The following is a 21808-nucleotide window of genomic DNA, read 5'->3' on the forward strand; positions in this document are numbered from 1 at the left end:
ATTATCTATAAAGAAGTCAAAATTGCAAGATAAACTCACAGTTGCAAGAAAAAAACCTCAATTGTTTATATCTCGCACGTCTGAGAAAAAAGTCAGAATTGCAAGTTTATATAAAAAAGGTCAGAATTGTGAGATATAAACAACAGAAAAAATACTTTTTTATAGATAATTTCGTCCTTTTTTTATATAAACTCACAATTCTGACTATTTCTTACAACCGCAATTCAGATTTTTTCTCTCAATTGTTTATATCTCACAATATCACGAAAAAGTCAGAATTGCAAGTGTATATAAAAAAGGTCAGAATTATCTGTAAAAAAAATAAAAAAATCAGAATTGTGGTTGCAAGAAAAAAGTCAGAATTGTGAGATAATACCCACTTATTTTTAAAAAAAACCCCATTCTTATCCTGTGTCGGAAACAAGCTTCCACAGAATCTGGTGCCATAGACTGAACGTGATCACATTTGGTGAGGAAACGCTGACTCTCATGTGAAAGTGCTGAGTCGTCATCAGAAACACATGTTCTGTCTTCATTTACTCTCCCGCACGTCATCGCCAGCCGCTTCCTTCCTTCTGTGCAGCGTGAGCATTCTGCCAAACCTCTCCTGTAGGGTCTCACAGAAGAGCGGGTTCGGACGGACATGAGGGCGAGTAAATGATCTTAGTGAGTCTCTCACCGTGAAGAACAGTGATCATGTGACTGATGTATTTCACAACCCGATGATTGAAACGTTCACTTTCAGTGTCAGTTTTGCACAGATTGTGTGAGCGACTGATTCTTGCTCGTGGAGTCTGTACAGACGCCCGTACGGATCCACCGCTGTGCTAATGTGTGTTGATATGATTGAAGGTCCGCTCTATATGATGAACACGCATGTCTGCATGTGGACACTCACACGTGCGTATGTGTGCTTCTGTGTGTATGTGTAATGATCTGGTGTACACTGGAAAAGATGAAATATTACTCATATCCATTGTCCCAACAACACCATAATAAACATTTTAAAAGAACAAACCGCTTGAGTTGTTTCTGCAGTCGTTCCACCACAAGGTGGCGCTCTAACCCTGCATCATGACAAACACTTCTGTTTTACTCAGATCTACAGTTTGATAGAATTACTGACATGGTTTTGCTTTTGAAGTTGACTGATCACTGTTTTACAATCTGATCAAAAATACTGTAAAATAGTGAAATATTATTGCAATGTAAATCAGCTGTTTTCTATGATCCTTCAGAAATCATTCTAATATGATGATCAAATATTATCGGTGTGCAATTATTGCTGTTGGTTCTTATTATTATCAATGTTGAAAATTGTTTTTGCTGAAAAAATTACATTTTTCAGGATTCTTTGATGAATAGAAAGTTGAAAAGAACAGCATTTATCTGGAATAGAATATTTTGTAACATTATAAATGTATTTACTGTCACTTTTGATCAATTAAATGCATCCTTGATGAATAAAATTATTAATTTAGTATTTTTTTTAACCTTACCCCAATCTTTGAATGATAGTTAATGACGATTTCCACAAAAATATGATCTGTTTTCAACACTGATAATAATCATAAATGTTTCTTGATCATCAGATCATCATATTAGAGTGATTTCTGAAGGATCATGTGACACTGAAGACTGGAGTAATGATGCGGAAAATTCACAGGAATAAATTACACTTTACTATATATTCACATAGAAAACAGATGATTTACATTAGAATAATATTTCACTGTTTTTACTGTATTTTGATCAAATAAATTCAGACTTAATAAACATGACTCTTTTTTTAAAGTATGTTTCTTTTATAGTAATCGACCCCTGCTCATGTTATATAATGTAGTGACTTTATTTTAAAGTCATTTAAGTGAACAAATGCTTATATTTTCATATTTGTTCAGTCATCAGTCATTCCAGTTTTAACTCATCCATGCTAACAAGTAATTAAATAATTTATTAACACTTTACAATAAGGTTCATTAATTAACATGAATGCATTGACTAACATAAACTAACCCATCATCAATACATTTGTTACTGTTTTGTTCATCTTTAATGTTAGTTAATAAAAATCCAGCTATTCATTGTTAGTTCATGTTAGTTCACAGTGCATTAACTAATGTTAACAAGATTTTAATTAAGTATTAGTAAATGTTGAAATTAATAAATGCTGTATAAGTGCAGTTCATTATTAGTTCATGCTAACTAATGTATTGTTAACTAATGAACCTTATTGTAAAGTGTTACCAGTAATTTTAATAGCACAGCCATTCAAAACCAGAGGGATATCGCAGAGTAAGTGGGATTGGTGTAAACACAGATCTCAGACACCAGTCGTGTGTAAACCGGTGGGAAATGGTCAAAAGATCATGTGTGTGCATTAAACCTTCAGCGTAAACGCAGCATGACGTCTGGTGTTGTAGTTTCAGCTCCAGATGGTGCCGTGACCCGAGAGGTCGTGTCTCCATCGTGTGTGAAGCACTTAAGATCATTAATAATACATTTATTTAAATGATAAGGCCTCATTCATTTATCCCTTAAAACTCATCTTTGATCACCAAAATTACATATTTAAAAGTTTTTTCTTTGAAAAATCCCTTAAAACACGCTTGAATGTAACTCGACACCCTCGCCTCATTTAGTATGCGCGGTTCTATGAATATGCAAATGAGCCCCGCCTCCACTCACTCACTCAGCTCAGAGATCCACTGGTTGACGATCACACGTTGATCTGATTGGTTACAAGGTAGTTTGTGACGTCAGAAACACCAGCGATTTCAAAGCGTGTTTTTGAGACTGTCTTTGGTTCACTGCAGTTTTAAGGAGGAAATACTCAGCAATGCTGTCGACTTATGAACTTACACATGGTGTGTCTTAAAGCACATTAAACACACCACATAGACACATAAACTACATTAAAAGCTGGATTTACACCACAGGGGGACTTTAAGACTTATGTATTTGAATTGCATTTAATATTTCCATCCGCATGGATCACGTAAACTAATGAACTTAATGTGATGCATATTTTTATTATCAATTATTATATTGAAACAGATTTCTGTAACAGCACTGATGAACTGAATGTGTTTTAAACACAATAATCAGGTTGTTTATATATTTACCATCAACTTGATTTCAATCTCATGCATTTTAATTAATTGAATATTGCTCATTTCAATATTTTTTAAACATGATCATAATTTTAACAGAGTAAAGGTAGTTTTGAAATTCACAATGAACAGATTTCTAAGCAATTTGAATAAATCTGATTATTCAAATACAATCATATAGATGCAAATATGCATGATTTTGTTTTAAATGCATAAATCCAACTAATTTATGCATGCCTGACTAATATGCATCACATTCAGTTTATTAGTTTATGTTCGATCCAAATGCATGGGAATTATCTGCAATAATCTCGTGAAACAGTGTTTTTGTGGTCAAGATTTTGCTAAACGTCTCTTTTTGTGCTCCAAATTAACATAAGGGTGAGAATTAGGATTTATGAGTGAATTAAAATTCCTTTAAATGATTATACTTGATCTCCAAAATCCTGATTATATGTTAATTTGTGTGTTCTGGGTTTCCTGACACATGCATTTTAATGAATTGAATATTGCTTGTTTCACAGCTATAGTTGAATTTTAAACATGAATCTTGATCATATTTTTTTAACAGAACAAATGTAGATTTCAAATTCACAGTGAACAGATTTCTAAGCAATTTGAATGAAACCTGATGCAAATATGGCATGATTTTTTTTTTTTTAAATGCATAAATGCAACATCTCTTTTTGTGCTCCAAAATAGTGTGAGAATTAGGATTTATGGATGAGCTGTTCCTTTATATGATTACATTTGGTCTCCACAAATTCTGATTATGAGATGATTTGTGTATTTAGGGTTTTGTTCGTCCGTCGCCTCAGATCGTTTCTACCTATTCTAGACGGCTATTTTCTCTTTTCTATGTCTCTATGATTTCCCATGTCTCTCTCCATCCCAGCTCGGGGAGGCTGTTGCCATGGTGCTCACAGGCATCGCCAGGGAAACCAGATCTTCACAAGCCAATGAGACTCGATAAGAGAAATGCTGCTGTTCTCCGCGGCTCGTCAGATGGGGTGTGTGTGTCAAAGGTCAGTGTGTTGTGATGTAAACAAAACTTCATCCAGAGTTCGGCTTCTAACACTGAGAAAGCTGAATCATCTTTTTAAAGCATTAAAGTCCTGAAATGTTTCTTTAATATTCCCTGCAGAACTAAACAAATAAAACTGATTTGCCTTACAATGATCATCATGTTTGGAATATTAACATGCTTCTTACTTTAGTGCATATCCCATGATGCAATGTGCTTGACTTGACCTTCATTTATAAGAGTTATTTATATAGACTATAGTTTATATTTATCATCAATGTACTTTTTTTTGTTGTTGCAAAAAATTAGCTATCTATTCCCAATTATTGCAATTAGCAATTATATTATAATTCACATTTATGTTGTATATACTTCATAATGTATGTATTTATTTCCCAATAACAACAACAAAACTATTTGTCGCGGAGAATGATGGTTGTGGGCGGAGCTTAGGCGAACGTCGTGACGTATTTTGGGTGCGTCGGCCAATGAATTGTCGCGCTGAACGCGCAAAATTTGAAATTCCCAGGAAACGTTGAAGGTTCAGTCAGTCAGCGTCAGTCAGCGATGTTCATCTAAAGTTTAGAGATTAATCTATTTTATTGGCTCAAATATTCTCACATGAGCACTCGGTGAGCATATTTCTCATTTTCTGTCGAACTGTTCTCGATGTGTCTGTTAAAAACGAACGTTATGAAATGACGAGGGAAAGTGTCAAGCTGAAATATTGTCGCGCGATGTCAAAATAATGTCAAATTTCGTTATGAATGATTTCAGAAGCGATGTCATTTTATTCTCATAATCTGTTTGTTGAATGACACTGGTAGTTTGCTGTCATGTTTGATGTATGAGAGTATCAGTTCATCGGTTTTGATGTTTGTTATCCTGAAAATTATTAGATAAGTTATACTATGTTGTTGAACACGGTCACAGATGAATTTAAATTGATTATTTTATTAATATTCAGTATAAATATTCCTCTCGTGTGAAAAATTAATAAATGAAAATATTCCGTTTAACTTAGTAATAAAAGCGCATAACTATAATTTACATAACGTTACAAGACTTAGAATTAAGAAAGAAGGATCGTTTAAAATCTATAAAAATGCCACAATCTTTGATCTGCTTTGTGTTTATAAGCTTTTAGTTTAATTCAAGCCTGATTTTTATATTGATAATTCCATTGTTATGTGTTTTAGAGCTGTTATTATCATCACTAATACAGTTTACATGTGTCTCAGATCCTAGTGAACTGTGGATACTTGGACAGCATTTCTCTGCTAGCTAGCCAGCAATAGCAACTTTATCTATTTAGCACTATTAAAACAACACAAATTGACGAATCTGCTTTACAATGAAAAAAGAAGAGGAAAAAAAGCATCATATAGGCAACACTGATGAAAAGCTATTGATAACTACTAGGATTGGGACACAGCAAATAATGCAATTGGACATCATCATTAGCAGGTTGTATTGGCCTTATTCACAGCAGCGCCATCTTTAATTTTTAATGGGAATGAAAGCGAGGCTGGGAGGGACAGACGTGCATCTTTTCAATGGGCTTTTAATGTGTTTTTGGATTGTTCTGCTCATGAAACACTGGGGAAATATCTTTCCAAGAAATTTCAGTTGACAATATAAGCCGTGGAAAATTGTAAGTAATTCTAGGAGCTTTTTACAGCGGATGCCACTGGAAACACGGCAAGTCTGTCCCTCACAGCCTCGCTTTCACACGTGTCATGGCGCTGCTCTGAATAAGGTCTATTGATTGAGTGTGTTGATGATGTTTGTCCTGCAGTGATGCTGAAGTTTAAGTATGGAGGTCAAGGCAGTGTTCGAGACCTGGCCGCCGGCGACTCCATCACGATCCGCTGCGCTCGACTCAATCAGCTTCTCCAGGTGAGAGTCATGTGTGATCAATGATTGTGTCTTTAAAAATCATTTGCTGTGTAGTGACCTTTAAATGTGGAGTAGAAACAGGTGGAGTGACTTTATCGCATCACACATGTGACACTTTGCTCACTGCTGATTGGTCCAAGTTCGGTTTGCAACTAGGGGTGTGACGGTTAGTATATAACCGTGAGACCGACGGTTATAGTCGAACACCGTCATTAGATCTCTATAACCGCCAAAACCGTGTTATTAAAATACTTTTTACAAAAAAAATTTTATCATAGAGAATGTTTAAACACTAATTAAAAACAATTGTTAACAGTCTGTGTCATTAATGGTCTACGTCGTTTTCAACTGTATTCTTTGCCAAGTACCAACGCAAGTTTTGTTTTGTAAATCGTCAGACATGATTTTTACCACTTCATTAAGTTTTTCTTTGTAGAAAGCCTTTCTTTAAAGCGAATTTCGTATTGTATAAATTGTATATTAATTTTAATAAATGTTTCATCAACCAATTGCATGTTTTTAATAAATAAAAAGCAAATATAGACAATATAATAACTGTGACATTGAGGCGCCAGCGCGCCGCGTTCACTTGCATTGCATTGTTAAAAGCCTTTCTTTAAAGCGAATTTCGTTTTGTACAAATTGTATCTTAATTTTAATAAATGTTTCATCAACCAATTGCATGTATTTAATAAATAAAAAGCAAATGACAATATAATAACCGTGACATGGATGCGCCGGTGCGCCGCGTTCACTTGCATTGCATTGTGAACTAGAGCGCATCTCATCGTAAATGAATGAAACTCAGCGTAGGCCTATGCCTCATACATTAGCATTAAATATCTTTGCTGCATCCTTTCTAGAACAGACAAGGGCTTTCTTGCGGCTCGCATCAGCAGAGCATTGCATCGTCCATAGACCGCACAACAATCGGCGGATGGCGGGTGGGTGCGGCTTTGAAATTTGTTCAAAAAACGTTGGTGCGGATGATGAGTTTTGTGATGCGGTTGCGGATGAAATAATACCCCATCTGCGTATCTCTATCGATAACAACATTGAACACTACACAAATATTAATTTTATTTTTTTTAATTTAGGCGATCAAATAGCTAATCAGTGTCTGCTCCTTTATTCAAACTAAATTGTCCTATAACAGACGAACGTCCCCCCCCCCCCGACGGTTATGTTATGAACCGTCACATTTGACTCACGTCATAACCGTCATCACCAATTCTGAAACCGGCACACCCCTATTTGCAACCTCTTACCTGGAACATCACCTGACCCGGACCAGGTTAGCCGTGGAGCGTTAGTTACTATGACGAGGAACACTGCTAAAAGCCAAACCACCTTCATGGTGCTTAAAAACCAGCAGGGTTCCCACGGGTCCTTGAAAGCTTGTGAATCTGAAAACATTTTTTCAAGGCCCTGGAAAGTTGTTGAAAATACACACACACCGATACAGGTCCTTTAAAAGTGCTTGAATTTATTTTGTGCAAGAAGTTTTCTGGATAAAATTCCGTATGATTCCCTCCGCTCCGCTAATGTGTTATTTCACCAACACTTCGTGGCCTATGCGCACTAGCTTGCCTGATTTACGCTAGTTACACGCAGAGTGCGAATTACCCCACCATAATTGGGGGGTACTGCTCCTTCACTTCTTCTATGACCATCATGGTCCACTACCATATCAATCCCCACTGCGATCGCCAAGTGCAACACACATACAAGGTCTAAACATGCGACAAACTGATAATCAGTAGGCTACAGAATATCTCATTGTTATTATATATCCAAAAGAGAACTGTTTTTATCAACTCCCAAAAGTTAGAAGTTAAGTGCACTGAAATACCATTCTAATTACTGGTAAAAGTAATACCTTTACAAGAAGCCTATTGCCTATTTCAGGGTTTTTCCTGGCTCAAAATGAGGCGGAGGTGGTAAAATCATAATAATGTATTTTAATAATAAGATAATTAAATGTGTATTTTTTTTTCGTAGATCATCATATAGCCTAATGTGTTTCCCACATTTTTTTGTTGGTGGAGCTTGGTATCTCTAGGGGGGTCCGAGGGCATGCCCCCCGGAAGACAATTTTGCACATTATAAAGATAAATTCATTAATCTGGTGCACTTTGAGTCACCCGAAGTCTATTAAAAATAAATAATCCACCCGCAAACCGCCTATATTCTTTGATTTAGATATCTGCATCTGATCATCACATTACAATTATTCAAATTCTCAGTGTTAAGCATGATAATATGGTAACATATCACACTGAAGTAGGCTGATTTAAAATGAACATTTATTTAAAATAAAAGTTCTTCTTTTGGCAAAATTACATTTCCTTAATAGCCTAAACAGAGGCTTTACTCCCTTCAAGCTTAAATTGTCAATGTTTCACTACATCACTGTTTGAAAACACTCAGAATAATTTTTTGTACCTTTTATAAAGGGCATTTTCCCCCTAATTTTATTAAATGTATGCTCCATCTTTCATTTCAAAGTCTTAAATTTGATCAATATATTCAATTAAAATAATTAGACACTAGGCTGTTACCAATAAAATTAAATAATTTACATTGAAAAATTATAACTGTATTAAATTAGATTATTTTAAATATTTTTGAATATACAAATAAGGAATGTTGAAAAGAATGATACTTTATGAAACTAGCGTTTTGTCATTCAACGTTGACACTTGCTTAAGAAGTTGAAGTCGTTCTCTATCTCCGTTGCTTCTAGCCGCGGTGGTTAAAAATGGTACGGTCCACACTTGCATGAAACTACTGCGATGGAACCTCAACGTTTGTTGTTGGACACAATAAGTGTGTCCCCACATTAAGTCCTTGAGTTTGAGGCTGTTGGACCTGGAAAGTCCTTCAATCTGAAGTGAACCGAGGTGTGGGAACCCTGAACCAGGGTTGCGCAAACTAAACTGAAACTTGTCTAGCCCCCTAAACTGGCGTCATGGTATAGACCCCTGTTCTTACTAGATGTTTGGTGTGTCTGTAACTGCATTTAAAGATGTGATTATTGCATTTCTGTAAAGTATAGTCTGATAGATTTGTGTTCAAACCGTCTCCCTGTATGAAACCTTGTGTGTGTGTGTGTGTGTGTGTGTGTGTGTGTGTGTGTGTCCAGGGCAAGTGCAGTGTGTTGGGCTCCACAGGAGTGAGCGGCGTGACCAGAGAAGGACTGATCGATGCTCTGCTTCTGCTCTATCACGAGTGCGCCACACCGGAGCTCATGAAGATCAAACATGTGGCCAACTTTGTCAATAAATGTAAGTGTCTGTTTCATATAAGAAAGGCATACAAGTTTGGACCGAGTAAATGATGACAATTTTTATCTTTAAAGGGGGGGTGAAATGCTCATTTTCACTCAATCTCCTGTTAATCTTGAGTACCTATAGAGTAATATTGCATCCTTCATATCTCCAAAAAGTCTTTTGTTTTATTAAATTTTTAACAGAAAGATAGGCTGTACTGAGTCTTTCCGGAAAAAAACGAGCGGCTGGAGGCGGGCCGTGTGGGTGAAGCTTAGCTGTGCTAACGCGCCAAGCTAGTGACAACACACAGAGACATTTGTTCAACAAACAGTTTTACTCACCGTCCAGTTCCAACGCACGACCGCGAAACTTTATCATTGTGACTGCTCGATCCTTAAGCATTAGACGATCTGCAAATCCGTCGATATGGGCTTTGTTCATAAAACAATCATTGTCGAAATGCAGGGAACAACAGTCTTACACAACCTCCGTTTATGCTCAGGAAAACAAACTCCATCCACGGGTTCCTTAACGCCGGGTTCTTTGGGAATCTGTGCAGGGTTGTCTTGCCCTGGCAACCAAAAACACACTTCTTTGGTGACATTGACTTCCCAAAAGCCGGGCAGGGCGCTTTGATGGCGAACTGCTTTCACTCTCTTGCTCTGGTCTACGAGTGCGCGCGCGGCCGCGATCTTACCGGAGAAGTGCCCTTAGGACCCATATAAGGAAATTCCGCCCTATCTTACGTAAGACAGAGCCATACTCGAAAAAAACTTTCCGAAACTTGTGACAAACCGGAAGGAGTATTTTTGGAACAAAAATACTCCTTCAAACGTACAACTTAGTTTTTGAAACTTTGTCCATGTTTAGCATGGGAATCCAACTCTTTACCAGTGTAAAAAACTCAGTATGCATGAAATAGCATTTCTATGGAAGTAAAATAATGTCAAATGTTTTTGAAACAAAAAGCCTGTTGAATTGCACTTCTTGAAAAAAAATAGGCATTGCATTAACCATGCTTGCATTTTAATGCATTGTATTTTTAGGGCTTGCATTTTTATGGGCTGAAATTCAACATGGTTGAATATTTAAGCTGTGAATATTTCAATTAAAAACATTTCAAACACATTTTCATTATTAAAAATGCAATAATCCATATTCACCTTTCATATTTCACTTCCAAAATACTCAAACTGTTTAAAAATACAACCTATAATATTCAACAGGCAATTTTCGGTCCATTTTATTTCGCTTTGAAAATTCGCTTCCACAAATTCGGTGGTTCAAATTCGACAGAAAATATTACGTTGACATCCATGAACTGCAGGAAGAGCAGTAGATTACCGAGCGTACTCTCCATCTGCTGTTAGTCGGCTTCACCAGCAGGTGGTGCAAAAGCTCGTGTTGTTGACGAAGACAGAGCAACAGTTAGAGCAAGCCATTCATTCATAAAACTCATCAATGCAAGTGTATTTGTGATTATTATGACGGCGGTTTTATGTCAAATTCAGTGTCTTCACAGTTACTTTCCCTGTGTAGCCTACAAGCATCTTATTGGGGATGTAGGCTATAGGCTCGATGGACTAAGAATATGAACGTAACGCGCAAAGTTTCATGCAGAGCGTTTCGTGATATACTGGCATAAAATCAACACTTGATCAATACTAACACTTTCTCTCTTCTCTTCTCTTCTCTTCTCTTCTCTTCTCTTCTCTTCTCTTCTCTTCTCTTCTCTTCTCTTCTCTTCTCTTCTCTTCTCTTCTCTTCTCTTCTCTTCTCTTCTCTTCTCTTCTCTTCTCTCTCTCTCTACAGTATAGTATAGTAAAGGCTATGCCTACGTGTATTGCATTAGCTTAAACTGGGAAGAGTCATAGCACTTGCATATTGTTGTCCTCCTATTGTTAGTTTAACTGTAAATCGCTTTGGATAAAAGCGTCTGCTAAATAAATGACTAAATGTAGCCTAATAAATGTAAAATTGGCTTGACATTGGACATTCGCACATTTAGGGACCGTCTCAAAAGTTGCATAAAACACTAGCATACACGTTTCTAACTTCAATAGCAAACTTTAATTGAATAAATATAAAAAAATCCAAAGGGTGCGCAGTATGCCTGACACTACATGAACACTTTATAGTTGGTTTTATGACTGTAAGTTGTTCTATTCAAATGCTATTGAAGTTAGAAACGTGTATACCAAAGTCGTATAGCCTACACTTTAGAGACGGTCCCTAAATGTGCGAATGTCCAACGTCAAGCCAACTTTATGCCAGTCTATCACTGGGAAACGCTCAGCATTAAACGAGTTTGGTCTTTTATATCACTGTAATTAGTCCATTAAGCTACGTTAAGCGTTTTATATGTCCAGCTGGTGAATCCTTAAGTGAAAGTGAAAGTGACACGTGACGGCCAAGTATGGTAACCCATACTTGGAATTTGACCTCTGCATTTAACCCATCCAAGTTAATGCACACACATTAGGAGCAGAGTAGTGAGTAGTTAACACACACACACTGCAAACGTGGATACACACCCAGAGCAGCGGGCAGCCTTTGTGTGGCGCCCGGGGAGCGATTAGGGGTTAGGTGCCTTGCTCAAGGGCACCTCAGTCATTTCCCACCAGTTCTGGAATCGAACCAGCAACCTTTGGGTTACCAGTCCAACTCCCTAACCACTAGGCCATGACTGCCCCCTAATAGCTTGCATGCAGCACATCGCCACAATATAAAGTTAAGGCAACTAAACAACCAAGAGAAATATATGTCAACCTCAAAAATGTAATATTGGATCTGTATATCCGCATCGGGGAATGACATTATAATCTTGTTCACGGTAGAGAAAGATGCTTGTAGGCTACACAGGGAAAGTAACTGTGAAGACACTGAATTTAACATAAAACCGCCGTCATAATAATCACAAATACACTTGCATTGATGAGTTTTATGAATGAATGGCTTGCTCTAACTGTTGCTCTGTCTTCGTCAACAACACGAGCTTTTGCACCACCTGCTGGTGAAGCCGACTAACAGCAGATGGAGAGTACGCTCGGTAATCTACTGCTCTTCCTGCAGTTCATGGATGTCAACGTAATATTTTCTGTCGAATTTGAACCACTGAATTTGTGGAAGCGAATTTTCAAAGCGAAATAAAATGGACCGAAAATTGCCTGTTGAATATTATAGGTTGTATTTTTAAACAGTTTGAATATTTTGGAAGTGAAATATGAAAGGTGAATATGGATTATTGAATTTTTAATAATGAAAATGTGTTTGAAATGTTTTTAATTGAAATATTCACAGCTTAAATATTCAACCATGTTGAATTTCAGCCCATAAAAATGCAAGCCCTAAAAATACAATGCATTAAAATGCAAGCATGGTTAATGCAATGCCTATTTTTTTTCAAGAAGTGCAATTCAACAGGCTTTTTGTTTCAAAAACATTTGACATTATTTTACTTCCATACATTTCACCCCCCCTTTAAATACAGAACAAAACTTCACTCTTCACTGCAGACATTTCTAGTAATACAGTGGTACTGGAACTCTGACTGATAAGCTAATGATTCATTTAATAATAATTAATTACTTTAATAGATGATGAACAGATTATTTCTTACTTCGTTAAAAAAATATATTAAAGGGGTGGTTGATTATGATTTGACTTTTCTAACTTTAGTTAGTGTGTAATGTTGCTGTTTGATCATAAACAACATCTGCAAAGTTACAACACTCAACGTTCAAAGCAAAGGGAGATATTTACTTTTACAGAAATCGCTTTTTAAGGACTACAACAAACGGCTGGTAGAGACTACACCACATTCCTCCCGGGTTAGTGACATCACCAGCCCTAGCATTTACATAAACCCCGCCCCCGGGAATGCGATTTATAGATTATCAAGACAGAATATGCTAATCAATGACTAGAAGATAAGCTAAGATACACATAAGCTACATAAATTCAACTAACCATTCAGAAAGGTTGTCTACATGTTGTCACTTCTTCTCGAGTCTCCATCATTGTCTGACTTCGGTTTGAACATAAAAGGCTAAAAGTTTTTTAAATGTTCAGTGTGTGTGTGTGTGTGTGAGGTAAAAGGACACAAGCTCTCGAAGCTCCGCCCCCTGTGCCGGGAGCATCAGCTCATTTGCATTTAAAGGGACACACACACAAAAACGGCGTGTTTTTGCTCACCCTCAAAAAGTGACAATTTTAACATGCTATATAAAAATATCTGTGGTGGATTTTGAGCTAAAACTTCACACACTCACTCTCTTGGACATCAGAGACTTATTTTACATCTGGTGAAAAGGGCATTATACCACCCCTTTAACGTAAATGCATGTAAAGTTACATTTAATAAAGATGGTTGTACTTTTTTAGGGAACAAACTGTTTTTATGCACATTGCTGCTGACTTCAAGAAATGATTCCTGATATGCTAGTGCTAGATGATGGAACTAATTAATAATTTGCTTTATTTAATTGCAAATGTAAAATGTCCAAGTGGCCTTACAAACATTTAAGGTTTTATTTATATATTTCTCTCCCACACTCATGAGTTGAGCACTAAACTCTGTCAGGCACACAATAATTCAACATGACGCTGAATGTCAAAGATGAATACCTTTCCTCCAGTTTCATCATTACTTGTGTGTCATGAAATCAGTCACGCCTTGTTTTTGTAGTATTGTGATGGTGTTGGTTTGTGTGTCTCAGATTGTGAAGTGGTGGCTGAAGTTCAGGAACTGCTCCCTGGTAAGAGGGATTTTGAGGTGAGGGGGATTGTGGGAAGGGGACACTTCTCTGAGGTGCAGGTGGTGAAGGAGAGAGCGACAGGAGACGTGTACGCCATGAAGATCATGGACAAAACCAGCCTGCGTTCTCAGGACAAGGTGAGTTACGGTGAAGCGCTGTACTGTGCCCTGACCAGGACTTGGAGAAAGCTTTGAGTTGCATGTTAATATTGTGACCCTGGATCACGTCACCAGTCTCGAGTCGCACGGGTATATCTGTGGCAATATCCAACAATACACTGTACGGGTCAAAATTATCCATTTTCCTTTTAGACAAAAATCATGAGGATATTCAGTAAAGATCATGTTCCATGAAGATATTTTGTACATTTCCTACCGTAAATATATCAAACATGTATTTGTGTGAGTGAATGCAGCACAATCGCCAACATAAATGAACAACTTTAAAGGAGATTTTCTCAATGTTTCGAATATTACAATAGTTGTATCTCAGCCAAATATCGTCCTATCCTAACAAACCACACATCAATGAAAAGCTTATTTATCCAGCTTTCAGATGATTTCTGAAACCTCAATTTAAAAAAAAAAATTGACCCATGTGACTGGTTTTGTGCTTCAGGGTCACATATTATGTCAGTCGTTTGGTTTCTTATTCGGTCACGCTACTCTCGGCCAACTGTGAAACATCACTGATGCAAAATCCTACTCGTCACAGCTTCGTATTGATGGCATGAAATTAAAATTCACCCTTTTTTCGAAGGGTATGTTTGCATGACATAACAGAGCCGTTTTTCCTTTGAGTTTTGTGCGCAAGACGACACCATTGACAAAACGATCCCCATTCACACGGATCCGCGAAAAAGACTAAAAACGCTGTATTCTGCTGCCAGGCCAGTAGATGGCGATGAAACTCTGTATATTGAACACGTAATATACATGTGGGGTTTTCGCACCTTTTCATAGTTCCTAGAACTATTGGTGGAAGTTCCTGGTGTTTTGCGCGTTCGCACCGCAGGAACTACTGATATGTTCTGATTTGCTGATTTTTCAGTGTGTGGACAGACAATTTACTTGTCCTAAACGGGGGAAATGTGACAAGTTGTGACAAGCAAAGTCTAAGATCTCGTTTACTTGCTTCTAAGCACTAAAGAAAAAACGTACCTTAATATCTTGCACAAACAGTATCTTAAGAAGAGACACCCCTGGTGAATAGAGTAAAACAATAACTAATAAATATCACCATACTTCACCAGTTGATTGATTACATTAATAATTGCCAACATTTTTTGTACTATAAGTTTTCAGAAATGTTATGTTTAAATATGCAAATGAGGCGCTATCTAATTAAATATGCACTAATTTGCATATATTTCTAGAACAAAAATATAATAATAATTCAGGTTCAAAATTCTTGTTTAATTTTTTTGATATATTAGAGTCAAAGGTTTTTACTGAGGGGATTTTGGGATATCCATTATTTATCACTCTACAAATCAGAAAATACTGTCAACAGCCAAAAATAAATAAATTTTCGCCATTTTGTTAGGAATAAAATGTTGTATAAAATCAGGAAAATTATATATGAACAAACCCCTCTGTAAAAACCTTCAGAATATAGATAATAAAACTGTAAAGTTTGGTGAATGAAAGTTTTACTGAAGTGGAGATTTCTGGCTCAATGTAGGAGGAAAAACTCATGTTGAGAAAACCTTTAAAATCTACAGACGCAAATAAAGTGCTCTAAAAGATACAGTTAAAAGGGTATTTTGGGTGTTTTCTGTCCACTAAAAAACACTTTATGAAAAGCCAAAAAGCAGTTTTTGCCTGTATTGTCTGGCCTGAAACAGGACTGAATATCAGAACTGAAACACAACTCTGGTTTGTAAAGGTCTGATTAGGAATTAGTGTCAGCCACTGTTTACTGCAAATTTTTTACCGCTTAAATCCAATTATTTCAATAGAAATAGGGTGAAAGAATTCCCCAACGAAGCTTCACTCTTCTTTTAGTGCTTGTGTGCAACAGGATTCCATGAATGAACTGCGTTTACTATCATCACTGTGTCCTTGAGCAAGAAATCTATCCTTCTGTTACTCCAGGACTATTAGCACTGTAATAAATGCATAAAAGCGTCAATAAAATGGCAGACTGAGTTTACTATTATCTGTTGCATGTATCTCAGGATCTAATAAAACTCAATTCTTGTCTGGTGTAGCCGTTCTTTGAGGAGGAGAGAACAATCCTGGCCTTGAACTCCAGCCCCTGGATCCCTCAACTTCAGCACGCTTTCCAGGACCAGGACCACGTCTGTCTGGTGAGTAATGGGGTCCTAGTTTAAGGATCTAAGCTCATGGTCTAAAGCGCAGGGCGCAACTGACCCTTCACAGGGAGTTTGATTGACAGGCTATCTGACCTATCATAATCCGCCGAATCCACCATTTTTGTCCGACAAAGCAGTCAGGAGAGTTAGTAGATTAACGTTGGAGGATTTGAACGTGTACTGACGTCTTTGCACGGTTAAAACAACATTCCTTCTGATGTTCATTCACGTTTATTTGATGCTATAAACGAACTAGAAGGAAGAGATGATCGGTTCACGAGCCGCTTTACCTGAGCGATCTGTCCGACACATTAAAGAGCCACAGAACGCTATTTAATGTTTAAATTTCGTAAAAAAATTACCAAGTTTGAAAGGTGAGACTGTTTCATATCAGAAAGTATCCTGGTCTGTCCTGTGTGTTGTCAGTGTCCTCTCTGCTCCGAGATGTGTGTTTCACTGCGTGAGAACATGGTGTGGCTTGTCGGACATAGCAACAGTAACTAAAGGGGGCGGGGCTTTGCGAACGGTCAGTTACACTTAGGGCGTCCGAATCCACTTTTGCTAGTTTTCCACCATATCTTTATGTACACAATAATAATCTTTCACATTGTAATCCTTCTATTTTTAATATTTGGCATGTTTGTGTACAATAAGCAGAGTGTGTGTGTGTGTGTAATATAAGCAGAGTGTGTGTGTAATAAGCAGACTGTGTGTGTGTAATAGGCTAAGTGTAATAATGTGTAAGTGTAATATTTGTGATAAGTGTAATAATTGTGTAATAAGCAGAGTGTGTGTGTGTGTGTGATAAGCAGAGTGTACATGCGTTGTGGACCCGCCTATAGGCACACATTACTAACGCGCTCTTTAAATAAAAAAAAATTGCGCCATTGACTTTAGACCAGGTTTTTGTTGGTCAATGGCTCAGTGTATTTCAGTTCCTCAAAATAGCAATGCTCCAACAATGCACCTGAACACACACATCATTCTCAGACCAGCCGCCCATGGACGCACAAATGGGACCCAAATATATTTGCTATTTAAACAACAGGACGTGAAAATGAAAACTGCGTCAGGCTGAAACTAGCAAAACACACTTGGGTCGCGCTTGTATGATAGAGCCCATGATCTCACATGTCTGTCTGGTATCATGTGATCTGATTCGACTAAAGGCCCATTCACACCAAGAATAATAACTATATGAAAATAACTATATTAGCATTCACTCCACATCAACACACAGGACTGTTCTGTTTATTATAAGCACATGTGATTATATGGAAAGGGGCGGGGCATTTCCCAAACACACTCGGTGCGCTCGACCAATCACAACACACTGCTCCAGCCGACCAATCAGAGCACAGTGTGCTTTTCAGAAGGAGGGGCTTCATAGAGACAGGAACTAAACAGCGTTACTGACAGACTGGGAAGAGAGGAGCCGCAACAATGGAGAATATGAGGAAAATAATCAACATTCAAGCAGGAAAACCTGTTCTAGTAGAGCCTGAAAACAACATCAAGGCATAAAAAATGGCATAATGCATAATGTGGCTGCGTTATTGCACTAAAACTCCTCTGCCTCAACGGTGGGGCGTAAATACACGCTTTGTCTGTCTTTCTAATGGATGTTTGTGATCATAGCAGGGGATGATACAGCGAGGGTTCAGTGTTCCTGTCCTGTATAAACCGTGTCTGAGTCTTTCATCTGTAGAAAGCTTCAGATTGACCTGAAGATGAGGACATGAGGTTTACTTTAGATTCAGAGTTATAGAGGATTTTTCCTGGAGAGATGTGCGAGTTACAACAGCGCTGATGTGGAAACCAGGAGCGAGCAACTTATTGAAGGCTTTTCATTCCACAAATCACCAACATTCACCATGGATTTAATGTGGTAATGCTAACTGAAATCATGCTTAATAAATTTTACATTATTCATTTTAAGGTTCGAATGGCCTTTTGAGATTGACTTATCAAGGACTTTCAAGTGCTTCACACTTTTTCCAGCACTTCAAAGCTGTTTAAATGTTATTTTTAATGTGATGACTAAAAACATTATTTGTTCATCCTTCAAAGGTTGTCCCCATTTGTAAACTGAAAGACTCAAGATGAGTGGCAAACAAACACTTTTAATTAAAAAAATAAAAAGACATGAAATTACTACTTTAACCAGTAGATGGCGGCAGAGGAGCACTTATTGGCTTATTAGCTATAGCTACTCTTTTTTTCACACATTTTGCTTTTAAATTTATATTTATACATCATAGAATCAGTATTATTAAATATCAAATCATAAAGAAACACATTTCTTTCAGCGAGTGATTTTTCTCTTTGTCTTTTCTTCATGACCCCAGTAATTGCAAGCCGTTGCGATATACAGTACCAGTCAAAAGTTTGGAAACATTACTATTTTTAATGTTTTTGAAAGAAGTCTCTTATGCTCATCAAGCCTGCAGTTAAAAAAACAAAAAAGCAAAAAAAAAAAACAGTAATATTATGAAATATTATTACAATTTAAAATAATGGTTCTCTTTTTTAATATATTTTAAAATGTAATTTATTTTTGTGATGCAAAGCTGAATTTTCATCAGCAAGTACTCCAGTCTTTGGTGTCTTATGATCCTTCAGAAATCATTCTAATATGATGATTTGATATTATCAATGATGGAAACAGTTGTGCTGTTTAATATATTTTTTTGGAATACTTTTTTCAGGATTCATTGATGAGTAAAACGTTAACAGCATTTATTCATAAAAACAGCATTTATTCAAAATAAAAACATTTCTAACAATATATATCGTTACCATCACCTTTTATCAATTTAACGCATCCTTGTTGAATTAAAGTACTAATTTCGTAAAAAAAAAAAAAGTTATTGTTCCCAAACTTTTGAACGGTAGTGTATATTGTTACAAAAGATTTCTATTCTAAATAAATACAGTTCTTTTTAACTTTTTATTCATCAAATAATCCTGAAAAAAGTATCTCAGGTTATAAAAAAAATATTAAGCAGCACAACTGTTTCCAACATTGATCATAAATCATCATATTAGAATGATTTCTGAAGGATCATAAGACACCAAAGACTGAGTACTTGCTGATGAAAATTCAGCTTTGCATCACAAAAATAAATTACATTTTAAAGTATATTAAAAAAGAGAACCATTATTTTAAATTGTAATAATATTTCATAATATTACTGTTTTTTTTTGTTTTTTTTGTTTTTTAACTGCAGGCTTGATGAGCATAAGAGACTTCTTTCAAAAACATTAAAAATAGTAATGTTTCCAAACTTTTGACTGGTACTGTATACATTTGCGATATTTAGATAATTTCAATATATTGTGCAGCTCTACACAAAATACAGTAGAATAAATGCATGTTCCTCATGTCTGCAACTTAAACAAGCCTCAGATTTTCACACCAAGCTTTTAGCACTTCATTTCAACATTGCCAAATCACCAACTTTCTTTGAAAAATCAGTCTGCAAAATCGCGGAGCGTGAACGGCCATTTAGACGTTGATCGAGAAGGACATGAAATATGAAATGACACTAATGCTCTCAAAATCGTTCATTTCAATCTATTTCGTGGAAAGACAGTCTCACATTTCCTCTAAAGAGAACATTGCTCTCATCTCAGTGAAGTCTCATTCATTTACATGTCTTGTGATTCTGCTTAAGACCAGCAGAGCGAACCCTCAGCATCCAATCCCACAATCCTTTACTGCGTGAAGACACTTGCATTCGCAATTAGCCAAAGAGCCTTTGATGTTACTAACCGTGTATATCTGACCAAAATATATCCGTAATGAACAGGAGATCTGCATTTTCCTGGTGACCCTTCAGGAGTGTGAGAATCCAGCTTTTGTTGTTTAGAGAAAATATGCTGGTTTAAGCCATCAAACATGTTGTCTCGATGTGTTGGCATGAGGCTGAGCTTAATAAACACCTGATTAAAACATTAGAGAAGTCTGGGAAATCCTGCGAATTCAATTATTAATGAAACTCTCAGTGACATTATAGCTAAGGGTTTCACTTAACTTTGAGGAAAAGTTCTTTCCTGAAATAATCATGATTATGTCGTTTATATTATTTATATATATCGTATATTTAAGAATGTCTCTTTTTTTTTTTTTTTTATACATACAATGAAAGTCAATGGGGTCCAATGTGGTGTTCTTCAGAATATCTTCTTTTGTGTCCCACAGAAGGAGGAGTTTCCTTCAAATGTCTGTTCGTTATTATTCCGGAAGCTACTGTAAATATGCAGATATTTAAACTAACTTTAACCCTAAAAAAGCCTAAGGCCTCGTTAAACCAGTTGCGCATAATCTACTAGGCCTACTTCTGTCGTCTGATTAATAGTTTATAATTTTATAATTACTAAAATTGCACAAACGTCCACCTTCAGCTCGTCTTTCTGTATTGTTCACTATTACTTCAATCACTATCACTGTAACTTCAATATTGTTAATTACTGGATTGAAGCAGCTGAAGTTTGCTTGATTATCCAGACATAATTTCATAGAAAAATCACGAGTATCACATATGATCATCAGGGTTTTGAGGAAGGTTTATTTGTTCATCTTTCAATCATCAATATATGTTTTAAAACTACAGAGCTTTGATCATAAAACTAAGCATTATAACAAGACATTATTGGCAGATATAGAGTGAAGATTGATATTAATATGAATTTCATGTAAGAATCTGCTGTACTGTAAAAAATAAAGACCTTATTGATTTACATTACAAGCATCAGAATTTCAACTTTTTGTCCATATAAATATTAGCATCTGCAACAAATTGCATATTTTGCTTAGTTTGGGCCTCTGAATAAAATAAGCTGTTTATCCTTCATATTCTCATTATTTCACATTATATTATGAGCCATAAAAGCCTGATGGATCAATAATTACAAAAACAAACAAAAAAAAAAACCTATTTTGTATAGGTCAGGCTTTACAGGGTTAAGTCTCTTCAAACTATTGGGATTGCATTAGGGATGTCACAATACCAAAAATCTATTAGTTGGAACTGATACCATCAAAAGTACACGATACATGATACCAAAGTCAATACCACGATAAAAAAAGGGGGAAAAAAAGAACAATAATAATTCAGCATTAACTCCTTTTATTTGATTTTTTTTTTTTTTTTTTTTGCATATTTATACATACTTTTAAACATATTTATTTCATACTTTTCTCACCGAACTGTTTGCTCACTCAATGTATTTGTGTTTTTATAAGGTAATTTGTTGCAATAGTCAGTAATAAAACAAGAATGAATGAACACATTAGAAGCAGAAGCATAAATAAAAACTGTAGAATTAAGATACAAATTAAACAATGCTGTATATTTTTTCAGATAGGTCTAACAGTAATATTCAAGTAAAAATACCACAGAAATGTAATAATCCAATATAAA

General features: G+C 36.3%; 1 protein-coding gene across 1 annotated transcript in view; it reads left to right on the plus strand.

The window, feature by feature from the left end:
- Positions 1-4642: 4642 nt before the first annotated feature.
- The window catches only part of cita (citron rho-interacting serine/threonine kinase a), a 130807-nt gene continuing 113641 nt past the window's right edge, over positions 4643-21808 (plus strand). The window contains exons 1-5 of the mRNA XM_079871938.1: positions 4643-4769; positions 5936-6036; positions 9182-9323; positions 14027-14202; positions 16278-16376. Coding sequence (XP_079728064.1) covers positions 5938-6036; positions 9182-9323; positions 14027-14202; positions 16278-16376 — 516 coding nt within the window. The 5' untranslated portion in view covers positions 4643-4769; positions 5936-5937. The remainder of the gene's footprint in view (positions 4770-5935; positions 6037-9181; positions 9324-14026; positions 14203-16277; positions 16377-21808) is intronic.

Source organism: Squalius cephalus, assembly GCF_949319135.1.
Source record: "Squalius cephalus genome assembly, chromosome: 5".
NCBI classification, from domain to species: domain Eukaryota; kingdom Metazoa; phylum Chordata; class Actinopteri; order Cypriniformes; family Leuciscidae; genus Squalius; species Squalius cephalus.